The 12,804-nt window shown below is 38.2% G+C and overlaps 2 protein-coding genes across 5 annotated transcripts; both read right to left on the bottom strand.

The window, feature by feature from the left end:
• Positions 1-365: 365 nt before the first annotated feature.
• Positions 366-934, bottom strand: LOC147861612 (small ribosomal subunit protein eS28; the record flags this gene model as incomplete). Its single annotated transcript, XM_087322412.1, has 2 exons — positions 366-679; positions 778-934. Coding segments are annotated over 2 exons (210 nt in total), but the record flags the coding sequence as incomplete, so codon positions are not given.
• Positions 935-4,005: 3,071 nt separating this feature from the next.
• On the bottom strand, positions 4,006-9,905 carry LOC147861613 (protein S-acyltransferase 11-like). 4 transcript variants are annotated; one of them, XM_087322509.1, is made up of 5 exons: positions 9,786-9,905; positions 7,115-7,165; positions 5,502-5,736; positions 5,102-5,400; positions 4,006-4,727 (listed from the first exon to the last, which is right to left on the bottom strand). In XM_087322509.1, the coding sequence occupies exons 2-5, from the start codon at positions 7,136-7,138 to the stop codon at positions 4,236-4,238; spliced, it is 1,050 nt and encodes a 349-aa protein (XP_087178635.1). In that variant the 5' UTR covers positions 7,139-7,165; positions 9,786-9,905; the 3' UTR covers positions 4,006-4,235. The 4 variants fall into 4 exon arrangements, with proteins under 4 accessions (XP_087178635.1, XP_087178633.1, XP_087178634.1 ...); XM_087322507.1 differs by having other exon boundaries at positions 5,502-5,739; XM_087322508.1 differs by lacking the exon at positions 9,786-9,905 and adding an exon at positions 8,654-8,678 and having other exon boundaries at positions 5,502-5,739.
• Between the last annotated feature and the right edge of the window lie 2,899 nt (positions 9,906-12,804).

Here is a 12,804-nt window from a genome sequence, read left to right on the forward strand (position 1 = left end):
ATAGAAGAAATGCAAATTCATGCCTTTAGGAGGATGCATCAACATACAACATTCCAGTCTTTACCATGAATACCCTATTAACCATCAAAGTCCTGACCAATTTGGCATATTTCTCATCAGATTACTACAAAAAATGATGCAAATTCAGACGGCCATAAATGAATATACATGCCATCAATAAATACCCATCTTGTAATAAAAAACTTCATAACTAATATGCTGATTAATTTCATAAGAATCAGGAGAAGATCTAAGCAGTAAAAACCTTGATTGATTACTGCAAGAAAACAGTATGCAAACACTAATACGAGTAGTTAACGTAGCAGTTTAAATATGATAAGAACCGACTTTAATACATAAGTAAAGAGCACAATCAAACTAAATAAAAATAAGAAAGCTGTACCAAACCCCCTCCAATTTCAATGCAAACGCAATAGACTTTGCTCAAGAAATAGCACAGATAAAAATAATTATCTCAGATACACAAAACTCCGCTAAATTTAGCAAAAGCTCTACCAATTCCTTCTGAATCATGTCACCATTGTCACCGATTCTACTAAATTTTGCACAAAACTCTACTAACCCTCATTCATCGTCACCGCCATCATATAATGATCGTCTTTTGATTATCGAAGTCTGCGCGCTTCTCTTTCAGATTCAAGGAGAGTGAGAATATCACCTGAAAATAGCAAAAGAGAAAAGGTAATCAACATCCAAGACATAGGGGAACATATCGGGAGCTAAAAACGGGAAGTAGGAAAGAATAACCTTATTTACCTTCTCTGACAGGACCTTTAACATTCCTCATAATGAGACGATTCTGGTCATCTAGAAACTTCACCCTAACTTGAGTAACCTGGCCTCTGCTACCTGTTCGTCCCATCACTTTCACAACAATGGCGAGCTTCACAGGAGTATCCTGCCAGAAGAAGGATTAGAGAATTAGATAGTCTCAGAGAGAATCGACAGATGGAGAATCGAGCAAAAGAAAACAACAACAACAACAAAAAAGAGAGAAGAGATTGGCAATGGTGATGAAATAGAAGAATCCTAGAGAGAAAAGATCGACGGAGAAAGACGGAGGCTTTAGAGAGAGAGAAGAAAAGGATGCCAGGGAGAGAGATCGAGAAGCATATTAGCAGAAGAGAGGCATGGCGATCGATGGAAGGAGCTGAGGGGCTTACCATGATGGTGCTGCAGAAGAAGCAGACTGAGAAGAAAAATTAAGAAGAACTGAAGAAGAAGAAGAAGGAAAGTCTGTGTGTGTTGTTTTGTTTGTGTGTAAACCCTACTAAGTCCCATTTCACACCTGAAGCAATTTTGTCCGCCCAAATGAAGCCCACGCCCATCTGGGCAGAGAGAGAGAGAGAGAGAGAGAGAGAGAGAGAGATAGATTATATTATTGTCTTCGGGAGAGAGAGAGAGACACTGAGACACAATAACACACAGAGGCAAATTTGTCCGCCCAAATGAAGTCCACAAACATCTGGGCAGAGAGATAGATAGACAGATTATATTATCATCTTCGGAGGTCAAATATGACCTATGAGACCAAAAATATTACATTTCACATTATACGTGTGAAAGCGAGTAATGACTCTCGATGTTCAAGAACTTTACCAATGAATGTTGCAATTGAGACTGCAGATTGTGGTTGTGAGAGGAATTCGTGCAAGGATTGGGCTCAGTCGAAGAGAGACAGAGAGAGACAGAGACAGTGAGACACAATAACACACAGAGGCAAATTTGTCCCCCCTAATGAAGGCTTATAAACGAGAAAATGTGTAACACCTGAGATAACTTAATTTGATAGGGTGCCCACGGTCCTTTGGAGTGAGAGTGACTATGTATACACAAAATGGAGTTCAGTTCAAACCTATATGCAACCACATCAGGCTCCACTTCGTTGGTTAGACTATAAGTACATTATAAAACTCTCCATAAGAAACCATTGGGCTACTTCGGAGAAAGTAAATTTCTTTAAGAGTTTGTGAGGGGCATGCAAAAAGAGCTGGTGTTCATGTGTTATTTTAGGGGAAGCCCATAGGTTCCACTGCAGATCTTAGATTGTAATAAACATTCACTTGTCACCATCCACAGGAATATGCTGATATAAAAAAAGTAGGTAGGCTTTCTCGCATAACCTATATACCATTATTGCATGTTATCCAAGATCATATAGCCAATATCAAACAATACATTGTTGGTACTAGCATATGTAACCCGACCAATTGCTCAATTCATATATATCAAAGTTACCAGTATTTTGCAGCAAATCCTAACATATATTTAAGGGGTTGAACAATATGATATGACACACTATCTCTAGTTATACCAACAACTTGACAAATGTTTATTTCACACATGCCAAAGATTTAACGTTGGATCATAAAGTAAATGAGTGTCCATGTGTATCCATTATATGATACATGTGTATGGGTGTTCTGTTTCATGGGTGTGTATCGGAGACATATTTGAGGCCATCCACACTATATAGTTACTACTTCTTAACACATTGTCTTTACTAGCATATAGAACTCCATGAAACACATAATTCACATATATCAAAGTTGTACTTACGAACAAATGACCAACACCACAGAATCCCTTGTTGCAATTGTTATCCAGAATCTTGGGGCCATGGTACAAAAGTGTAACCATTAAGAATGTAGTGATACATAAGCAATAAGTCTATTGATTTGGTAATGGGGTAAGTGGGTATTCAAGGCTATCGATCGCATGTGGCAATACACGAAACTTGAAGGGACAAGCCTTGGGAGAGACAAATGAATACCCACATACTCTCCTCGACCGACTAAGCAAAAGTGAACACTCGACTTTGGGCTCCCTTTGAGTCAGAAGAGCCTTCGACCCTGGGATCCCTTCAAGTCTAAAGTGCCTTCAAATCTAAAGAGCCTTCAATTCTTGGCTCCTTTTGAGTTTGACGCACCTTCGAGTTTGGGTTCCCTTCGACTTTGAAAAGCCTTCGACTCTAGAGAACCTACGAGTCCCATGAGCTTTCAAGTCCACTAACGTCCGCACCTTCCAAGCCCTTGTGTCCTCCTTGGTCCAAGTCCCCACTTGGTATGCTTGAGTAGCACATGCACGCATGTTATCACGACGTCATGGCCCCTTTGCTTTTCCACGTTCCCACCTTCAGGCTCACCACATCATGACAACGCAACAAAAAGTAAACTTGCTCTCCAACTTTATTTTGAAAAAAAATCCAAGGTCACCTTTGATTTGGTTCCATGTCTAACTAAAACATCAATATCCAAAAATTATGTTCCCAAATAGTATACTTGGATCAACTGAGCATGGACAAGGTAAAGTTGAGACCTCTATTAGAATTGGTTTACTTTAAACATTTTAATGTACATTGCACTAAATGATAACCCCATTCTACATTTTCATGTGTATTATATGAAGGTATATTCGTAAAAAATATGGTATACGTTAAATTGTGCATAATACTACATCCATATTCTGCTGAATAAAATAGCTTCAAATGTTTTCACAAGTACATTTTTCTTCACAAGCATCACTTCAATGAACTTTAATTGTTCTATTGTTTTTAGTCAAATCGAATACGAAGTTAGAATATGAAGGTTGTCATATTTTTGAAAACCATGGCAACCCACTATCAAACACATTTCAATAGTTGTAGGTTCTATGTTGGACTTCTCTTTTACGTTTTCACATTTTACACTTGCGTCATGTTGTCAACAAAAGCAATATTCTTGTGATCCATCTAGAAATGGAGCCTTGATACTATGGGCCCAATCTCTCCTTGATAAACTAATTTATACATTTTGGTGGCCATGGATTCTCATACCAATTGGGTTGCAATGAGAGCCTTCCAAGATAGTATAATAAGTTTGCTGCCAAGTTGTATTCCAATAGAGCCCACTATGGATGCCCAATAGAATTCATAGTGGACCAATAATAGAATCAATGTCTAGACAAGAAACATGTTCTCCAAAAAAGATAGTATTTAAGAATAAATCTGGAAAAGGCAAAATCTATTGTACATAGCCATCAGGACAGCTTGATTAGGTTGTAGTTACGATTGGATAGAAACATAAGCATAAATGAATTTTGAGTTATAAAGAGAAAATCCATCTACTTTCTCTGAAAATGAATTAACTCAGAAAAAAGGACATGTACATGTTACAAGTACAAAAAGATGTTTCATTGGTTATTTGATCATTGGCTTGTTTGACTGATTCATTTTTCTATTGTAATTTGATATCCTGAGAAACAACCAATTTGGGAAGTATCCAGAAGACAGGATGACCGTGGCCAAACAGCCTTTGCAGATTCTTCCAGCCTCGAATTGGAGGTGTAATCCCCCTATAGATTCCATTATGTTGTTGAAGAGAATCTATAAATGTCTCGCCATCATAAAGATGATGGATTTGTTGATAAAGTAGCAATCCAACACCTATTGTTACTGACAAACTTAATACAACAAGGTAGACTAACCCAATAGCCCTCACAGATGAAGACATGGAGTTTCCAAGCCATGCCACCAAAAAGGAGATGAACACTTCCATCTTGTTCATATTCCAGCCACCTAAGTGTATCTCTCCGGACTTGAGCCGGTCACTCCAAACCTTAGCAATTGTTGCCACTGACATGACACATACATAAAGGTTGCTTATCACACTAAAAAAGAGGAAAAGAAGGAACGATCTGTGATTTGCAGCTCCTACACAGTTTCCGATCTGGATTACATGAAAGCAAATTACTGGCCTTGCACAAAAAAACGCTCAAGAAAAACATCAAAATTACCCCTAACTTTTAAGTAATTTACCAGAATAGCTCTAAGTTTTGTACGATTATATTAATGGGATCTCGTAATAATAGCCGAGATATAGATTCAACTCTAATAATCTAAATTTTTTTGTGGTAATTTCGAGTAAATTAAATAGCAGGGGTATTTTGTTCTTAAAGAATGTGCGGCATTCTCATCATCTTTAAAACTGTATCGGTATTCTGGCAATTTGTAAAGTTAGGGGTATTTTGGCTTTATTCCCAAAACAAATAAAAAAATTCTCGGCCTTCAAGAGAAATAAACAGTTTTGAGAAATTCACTTACAAATGGGCAATGATGATCCATGTCCAAGACACATGTCTTACATGATCTACAATGGTGTGCTCTTGGTGGCTTTGGCTTTTGACAAATATAGCAAAAGCGATGTCCATCTAAATCGCCTTTACCAACATATTCAGCATCTCCATAAGCTATATGTGGTACAGGCCCCGCTTGTACATAGGCTGCAACCCAGTAATTGAATAGTGTATTGAAGGAAAGAAGGACTGTGATTACAATGTGAACCCAGAATGAAAAACTGAAAAATGTAAACATAATAGGGAAGACGGCCCACATTCCACCACCTGCCAAACAATAATTCCCAAAAAAGAAGAAAAAGAGACTAAGAGAATCAGAAAGGGTGATTTGAAAAAGAGGGATTTACAAATAGGAGTATCTTACTGACAAATAATAAGAAGCACCAAGAAGGTTATTATGGCGACTAGAATGCGGTCCAATGCATATGAGCATTTCAGCCACCATCCTTCCTTTCTTGTCTGGGTATCATTGTTAGAAATAGCCCCACACCAACCACATTTATACACAGGAACAATGGAGGGAAGAATTAAACGTACTCCGCATCCCCAGCACGACGTTTCATAGGGTACCAATGACATCTGCCTCTGTTCTTGTTTCTGTGACTGCTGAGAAACAAACAAAGATGAAGAAAAATCAGGCTTCTATGCAGCAGTAGGTAACCTGGCAACCATCCCTTGCACAATAACGAATTTCAATCTGGCCCCAAAGCAACCTAGACATGCTGTATACAGTAAAAACCTCATATATCTCCTATTAGAATGAATAAGAAAACATGCTCTTGAAGGACACAGTGAACACATACACCAACATCGCATTTCGTTTTTCAGCAAGTTGTGGACATCAAGTTTAAGATTAATATTGACAGGAGGGAAGGGTGAAACAGCTGCATTTGGTGTATCCCTGATTATTCTTTTTTGCCTTTACAATTCTACACACTTTTAACTACAAGGATGAGGAAATCAATCACCATCCATTCCATGATGAAGGCTCAATTCCAGAACTTCCATAATTATGATTTTCACATATAAATGATCAATGGATTTTGCAGACATTGGATGATGAGATCATGGCACATGATATGATTTATCCATGGAGGTATTTCATGACCTGTTGACGTGTAGAATAATATATAGATTAAGATTAACATTGACGGGAGGGAAGGGTGAAGCAGCTGCAGTTCATGTATCCCTGATTTTCTAACATCCTATGTTTTGCCCTCTATGATTCTAGGCAACATAAATCTCAAAGGTGTGTAAATCAATCACTATCCACTCCATGATGAGGGCACAATTCCAGGACTTCAACTGATTGTTCATAAGATTTTAATCACCTCCCATTCCATTGATCTTTGATTATTTCACATTGTGACTACGGCAACATAATCACTATTTCTAACTTTTAATACAGGGCTTTTGTTATAAACCTAGAATAATCAACTACATTATTGTAAGTTGTGATATTCATGCAGGGTATGTGAGTACATACTGTAGATTAATTTGTGATAAAGAGCCATGTACGGAAGTAAATGCCATCAAGCATGGTTAGGTTAAGAAATAGCATCAGAGTAATTATTGAAAGCAGAGAAGATAGATCAATGGATGTCATGGGAAAGATACTAAAACACTTCTACAGCTTTGAATTGGATGTCATGGGAAAGAGACATGATGCCGCAAAGGAGTTAATCTCACTGTTGATGCCATTCCCATGACAGTTTCTCTGCAGCTATAAATATTTTTGACATTGATTACTCTTATTTCACGATGATTTGTATATATGCGTCTTTCATTTACAGAATCAATACCAATACTCCCTTTAGAAGCTTGCAAGAATAGTGTTTGTCCAGTATTTCTAATCTTACCAATCTTTCAATCTAGTTTATAATTCATTCACCTATCTCTTAGCATGCTACACACAAGACCCATACAAATCCCCATGCTGAAATGACACATTTTGATGCATGTAATTTCAGAACAAAATTACCTCAATATCATTGTCAGCCTCCATAATTGAAAAACTATAAGCAATCTTGACCTGCAAAATAGTATGTATAAGACCAAGTGAGAATATATAAAAGCTGAAACATGGAGAGCTTTAGACAAGGTTTATTAAAAAGAAGAAGTGTTGCCTCGTGTTTGTCACAAAAATGTCATAGTTTATCCCGAAACCCACTGGACTTGAGTATGACAGTTATGAGATTAAAATATCTTCATAATTCACATATTTTGATGCATTCCATAAGCCAAGCCATTTTTATCAAAATGTTACATGGTCCATTTGTTAGATAAACAAACAATCACATGATGTCTGAAGTGTTTTTGACTACGCAACCAAAAGATATCCATTCAAGAGTGGCCCAAGACAGATAGGCCATTAGATCACGGGGAAAGTCCAGTGGCTAACTAGGATTATTTTAATCTCATACGCATATGGGTAATGTAATTGTGATGAAGGTGGGTATGGAATCTGGATTAAACACTAACTGGAACTGGCCTTTACTCACACAAACACTGATAAGACACACATTGACACGTCGAAAACCAGGAACACCAAAAGTTTGGCAACACCAGAGATGGTATATCAACTAGACCAAGATTGAAAACAACGTAACTCCAAGTGTAGCGACCTTTGGAATCAGATCATGGTACTGAAAGAGCAAACCTAAAAATTTTGAAGAAGGGAGTGACAATAAAACATGGGTTTACACTTCAACATGAATATCCTTGAATTAATTGTGGCTCAAATTATGGCACCAAAAAGCTGAATTTCTACGAATTTCTGCCACTAAATTGTAGTCTTAAACCTCTTGTTATCGTCCTTCCATCCAAAACCCTGATTTTCTATTGCATTTGCACCTAATAAGAATCTCCTTTTATCATTCTTGTTTTGATATCCATATTAGAGGAATATCTTCTGCTGCCCACACAACAAGCTTAAGGCTGTCCCATCTGGATCTAAACAGCCTTCTTCAGTAGCCAAACTTTACTACTTCAACAACACCTGTCACTGCATGTGACTCACAGTAAGTTTGCAAACCTTACTGTTGCAACTCCGTGTTGCAAACACAATATGAATTATATATTTCGATGATTTTTTCCCACAACTGTTTTCCTACTGTTTGTTTTTTGCTTCATTATAGATGTTCTTCTTAATAATGTGTTTACTACTACTAGCTTTTCAGAAAATATCCATGAAATCTACATGAATAGTGTCAATAAAAGGAGGAAAATGTATGCAGTTTCAATAAATAATATGAATATCCGAATCTCACAAGATATATAGCATTGAGGAAGAATTTTGGGAGCAGCCTGAAAATCAATCCCATGACTTGTCTGTTAGGTAGATCATCTCTTTAGTTCTCATTGTCAATACAATAAGGGATTCAGGCTGATCATACGATATGGTGTGTTCTCTTTCATTATGCCCTTTCTATTAAATGATTGTTTTGCTTAGTTTTAGTGTATATGAACCAAAACCTTAACATGTAAGCACCATACTCTAATAATAAAGATTGGTGCTCACATATTCATAACCAAAATTAACATCAATCCATCAGTTTTCCTGTAGTCCATCTCACCTTATTATACCTCATCTTAATAGTGAGGCATTAAGATTGATTAATTTCTCGTTATCATACAACCTTTAGGAAATACATTGCTAAAAACACTAAAAACAAAATGTAAATGCTTGGAATAACACAACATTACACCAAAAAGGAAAAAATTGCACATCTAAATATTAGGCCCACAAATGAATTTTTCTTTTGTTATCTAATTTATTTTGGCAAATCTAAATGCTAGACATGAAAAGGAACATGTTTTCGCATTGTCTACTAGGTGAGGTATTGAGATTGCTAAATTTCCCATCAACATATCCTTTAAGAAATCCCTTGTAACAACAAGATGGAGATTCCTGTGAAAAACAGAATATCAACCAAAAAATTAAAAAAATTCACATATCTAAATGTACTCAATAAAACAGGGGCATGTCTGCTCGTCTCTTTATCTCTAGTGATTTTCTTTAATCCTTTTGCACATCTCTTTACCTCTTATTAATCTCTTTATATTTTGCACATCTCTTTATCTCCCATCATTCTCTCTACCATTTTGTGCATCTCTTTATCTCTCATCATTCTATCTACCATTTTGCACATCTCTTTATCTCTCTTCATTCTCTTTACATTTTGCAAATATCTTTACATCTCATCACTCTCTTTATATTTTGCACGTCTCTTCACCTTTCATCATTCTAGTCCCGATTTTACACATCATTTGATCCCTCATTGTTCTCTTTATCATTTTGCAGGTCGTCCTACATTGCATATGGCTCTTTACATTTTTCACGCATCTTTATATTTTGTGCGCCTCTGTATCTCTTGTCTTCCTCTTTAATCCTCATAAGTCTCTTTTACATCTTTGCACATCCGTTTACCCTCTCATCATCCACAATTTCCAATATGAAACTTCTTCAAAGGACATTCAATCCCTAGAAAAAACATGGAAATTCTCCGGAAAACAGCATATAGAACAATAAACGAAGCAAAAGGGACAAACTCTCAGGACCACAGAACCACAACCATACATCTCTCAAATGTTTCAAAGACTTTCGGAGAGGATAGAAAGGGAAGGGAACAGGTTAAACAGAAAGAATGTACCTGGTGCAGCAGGCATCAGGTCAAGCGATGGTTTCGTATGAATCAGAAACTCGGAACATTTATTCAATGGATCTCTCTCTCTCTCTCTCTCTCTCTCTCTGAGTCTCTCTGACTTTGTGAAATGAAGCTAAAAATCAAAGATGAACAATAAGTTTATGGATTTTACATAAATAGCCCTGCTATTTTCTGCTTTACTTTATTCAAAAAAAAATTATATCCCTTTGTATTTCTCTTTATTTCACTAAATGCCCCCCCCCCCCCCAAAAAAAAAAAGCCAAAGAGAAAGGAGCCTTTCCGTATTGTAAAGAATCGGATCTGATTTTGTGCAGCAGAATGTGTGTGTGTGTGTGTAGTTGAGAGAGAGAGAGAGAGAAAACACAATGTGTACAGAAAACAAGAATAACTGTATTAACAAGAATAAGACAACCAACAGTTACAAGAAGCGGGAGAGAGGTGCTTATGTAGTCACCTTCTCTCTATATTCTCTTTCTACAACCACCGCTTACTAAAAGAGAGGTGAAGACTTAACTACACTAAATATGTGTTATATAACTTTAATGTTCTATGACACACTAGTTACTATATTAGGAGGTGGGGTGTTCACACACTTGAATATGCTAAGGTGTGTTCCCACACTGGGGATGTTGAGTTTAATTCTCAGCACGCCCCTTCAAACACAACTTCGTTCCTCGAATGGTTGGTTCGGGATTCATACTAGTTCTCGGATCGGCTTTGTGTCGGCTCCGGCTTCGGCTATGAATAGTCGACTCACTCGGTCTGTTCTTCGATCGACATCATGTCGATCGGTTTCTTAGTCCCCCTAGTTGGTCGATGATCGAGAGATCGAGGTTCGTCGTGAACTACCGTAGCTTGTCAACTCCCAAGGCCTTCCTGAAGATGTCGGTCGTCTGTTGATTCGTGTTGATGTGTTGCAAGTCGACATCTCTAGCCAGGAAACATTCTCGAATGAAGCGATAATGCACCTCAATGTGCTTAGTCTGAGCGTGGAAAATTGTGTTGCTAGCCATGTGGATGTTGCTCATGTTGTCGCAATATAAGATAATTGAATCCTTAATGGGAACGCTCATGATGAGATATCAAGCTCAACTAGATTTAGTTAGTTAGTCAACACACGTAACTTAGTAGTTACCTAGATAGAATCTAGTTAGTGTGTTGACCTTAAAGCCTTAAATAAGATTTTGTATTTGGGTGGGATACATTGTAGATCCTCCACTCCCATGATCATTTAATATAGGACTTACACCTTTGTACCTATATTCTACTCACACATGTGCACCTTTGCACATTAGATGTATATATACCTCATTTTGGGTATTTTTGTATTAGATGATACTTTTAAATATACACTCTCGTTAATCATCCCCCATTTATATTATTGTTCATAAGTGTAACTTTCTCCCTCTTTTCCTCACACACACATATCACATAATCTTCCGCTGCTTAACTACTCACATAATTAGTCACTAATTAACCCTAATTATTACCTAATTATTAACAACCCAGATCCATCAATATTCTCTTGAGCCAAATGGCTTCACATGCGGTGACAATCGCGCCCGTGTATTTGGCTTCTGTGCTCAATAGTGTGATTTGTCGGCTACTTCTTACTACTCCACGATATGGCTCCATTGTCGAGAGAGAAGACGAATCCCGATGTTAATCGTCTGTTAGCTTTGTGGCCTGCCCAATTGGCATCGGTGTACCCTTCAAGTCAAACAAGTGTGGCCGATTTGTAGAGGATGCCAAAATCCATCATCCCACTCACATAGCGTAACGCTCGTTGATGTGCTCTCCTCCAATGATCAAGTTGTCCACATAAATTATGATGAATAGTTGTCCTCTAGAGTCACTTTGAATTAACAAGGAATTGTCAAACTTGGACATTTTGAAGTCGATTTGCTGAAAATAGTGGGTTATATTCGAATGTCATGCTCAAGGTGTTTGCTTGAGACCGTAGAAAGGCTTTTTAAGTCGGCAGACAACAGTCGGATGCATAGTCGACTTGAATCCGGGTGGTTGTACCATGTACACCTCCTCTTCTAACTCGTCTTGTAGAAATACATTCTTTACGTCCATTTGATGAAGGTGCCACCCCTTTGCTACTACACACGCGATCACGGTTTGGATGGTTGTCATCTTTGCCATCGGGGCAAAGGTCTCTTTGTAATCAACCCCATGCATTTGGGCATAGCCCTTTGCCACAAACTCGGCCTTATACCAATTGACGGTGCCTTTGGCATTGTGCTTCACCTTGTATATCCACCGGCACCCGATTGCCTTCTGGTGGGGTGAAGAGGGAACGAGATCCCATGTCTCATTTTTGGAGAGTGCTTGCATCTCTCGTCATTCATCGTTTCAACCCATCGTGGGTCCTTCGCAACTTCGAAAAAAGTTTCCGGCTCTCGGACTGTCACCACCTTCATCTTGAATGGATGATGATATGCCATGTAGTCACTATAGTCGAATCGGCTGACTACGTTCTTCTATCGGGTTGAGCGACGTGGTGTCCTCATGCTAGGCACATCCAATCCACCATACTCATTGTCAGGTGAGTGATTCAATTTGTTTCCATTTGAGTCTTCGTTCTCGGGCATTTTAGCCTTTCCTTTGTCCTATTTCGGACTCGATCGCGTCGTGCTTTGGTCACTCAATGGCTCTTGTGGTTCACTCAATCTGGTTGAGATTGGACTTTCCTCTGTTGTGAGCCTTGGTTGATCATCTCCTCCGAGTTTATATCAAAATCGGTTTCACTTGGGTCAGATGGAGTTGATTCGGTTGTGTACTAGGATGCTGATTCGTCGAATACGACATCCCTACTCACTTGTACCTTCTTGGTAGAGGGGTTGAAGCACTTGTACCCCATTTGTTTGAGTGAGTACCCCACGAGGATACATTTCTCTTACTTGGGATCTAGCTTTTGCTACTTTTCGTCAAGATATCCTGACGTATGCTAAATGTGCACGTAACGTTGTCGCGAAGATTCGCGCGTGCGTGTGCT

This window comes from Azolla caroliniana, unplaced genomic scaffold, assembly GCF_043228905.1.
Source record: "Azolla caroliniana isolate FFs.n. ecotype wild unplaced genomic scaffold, voAzoCaro1.0.p SCAF_7, whole genome shotgun sequence".
In the NCBI taxonomy this organism is placed as follows: Eukaryota; Viridiplantae; Streptophyta; class Polypodiopsida; order Salviniales; family Salviniaceae; genus Azolla; species Azolla caroliniana.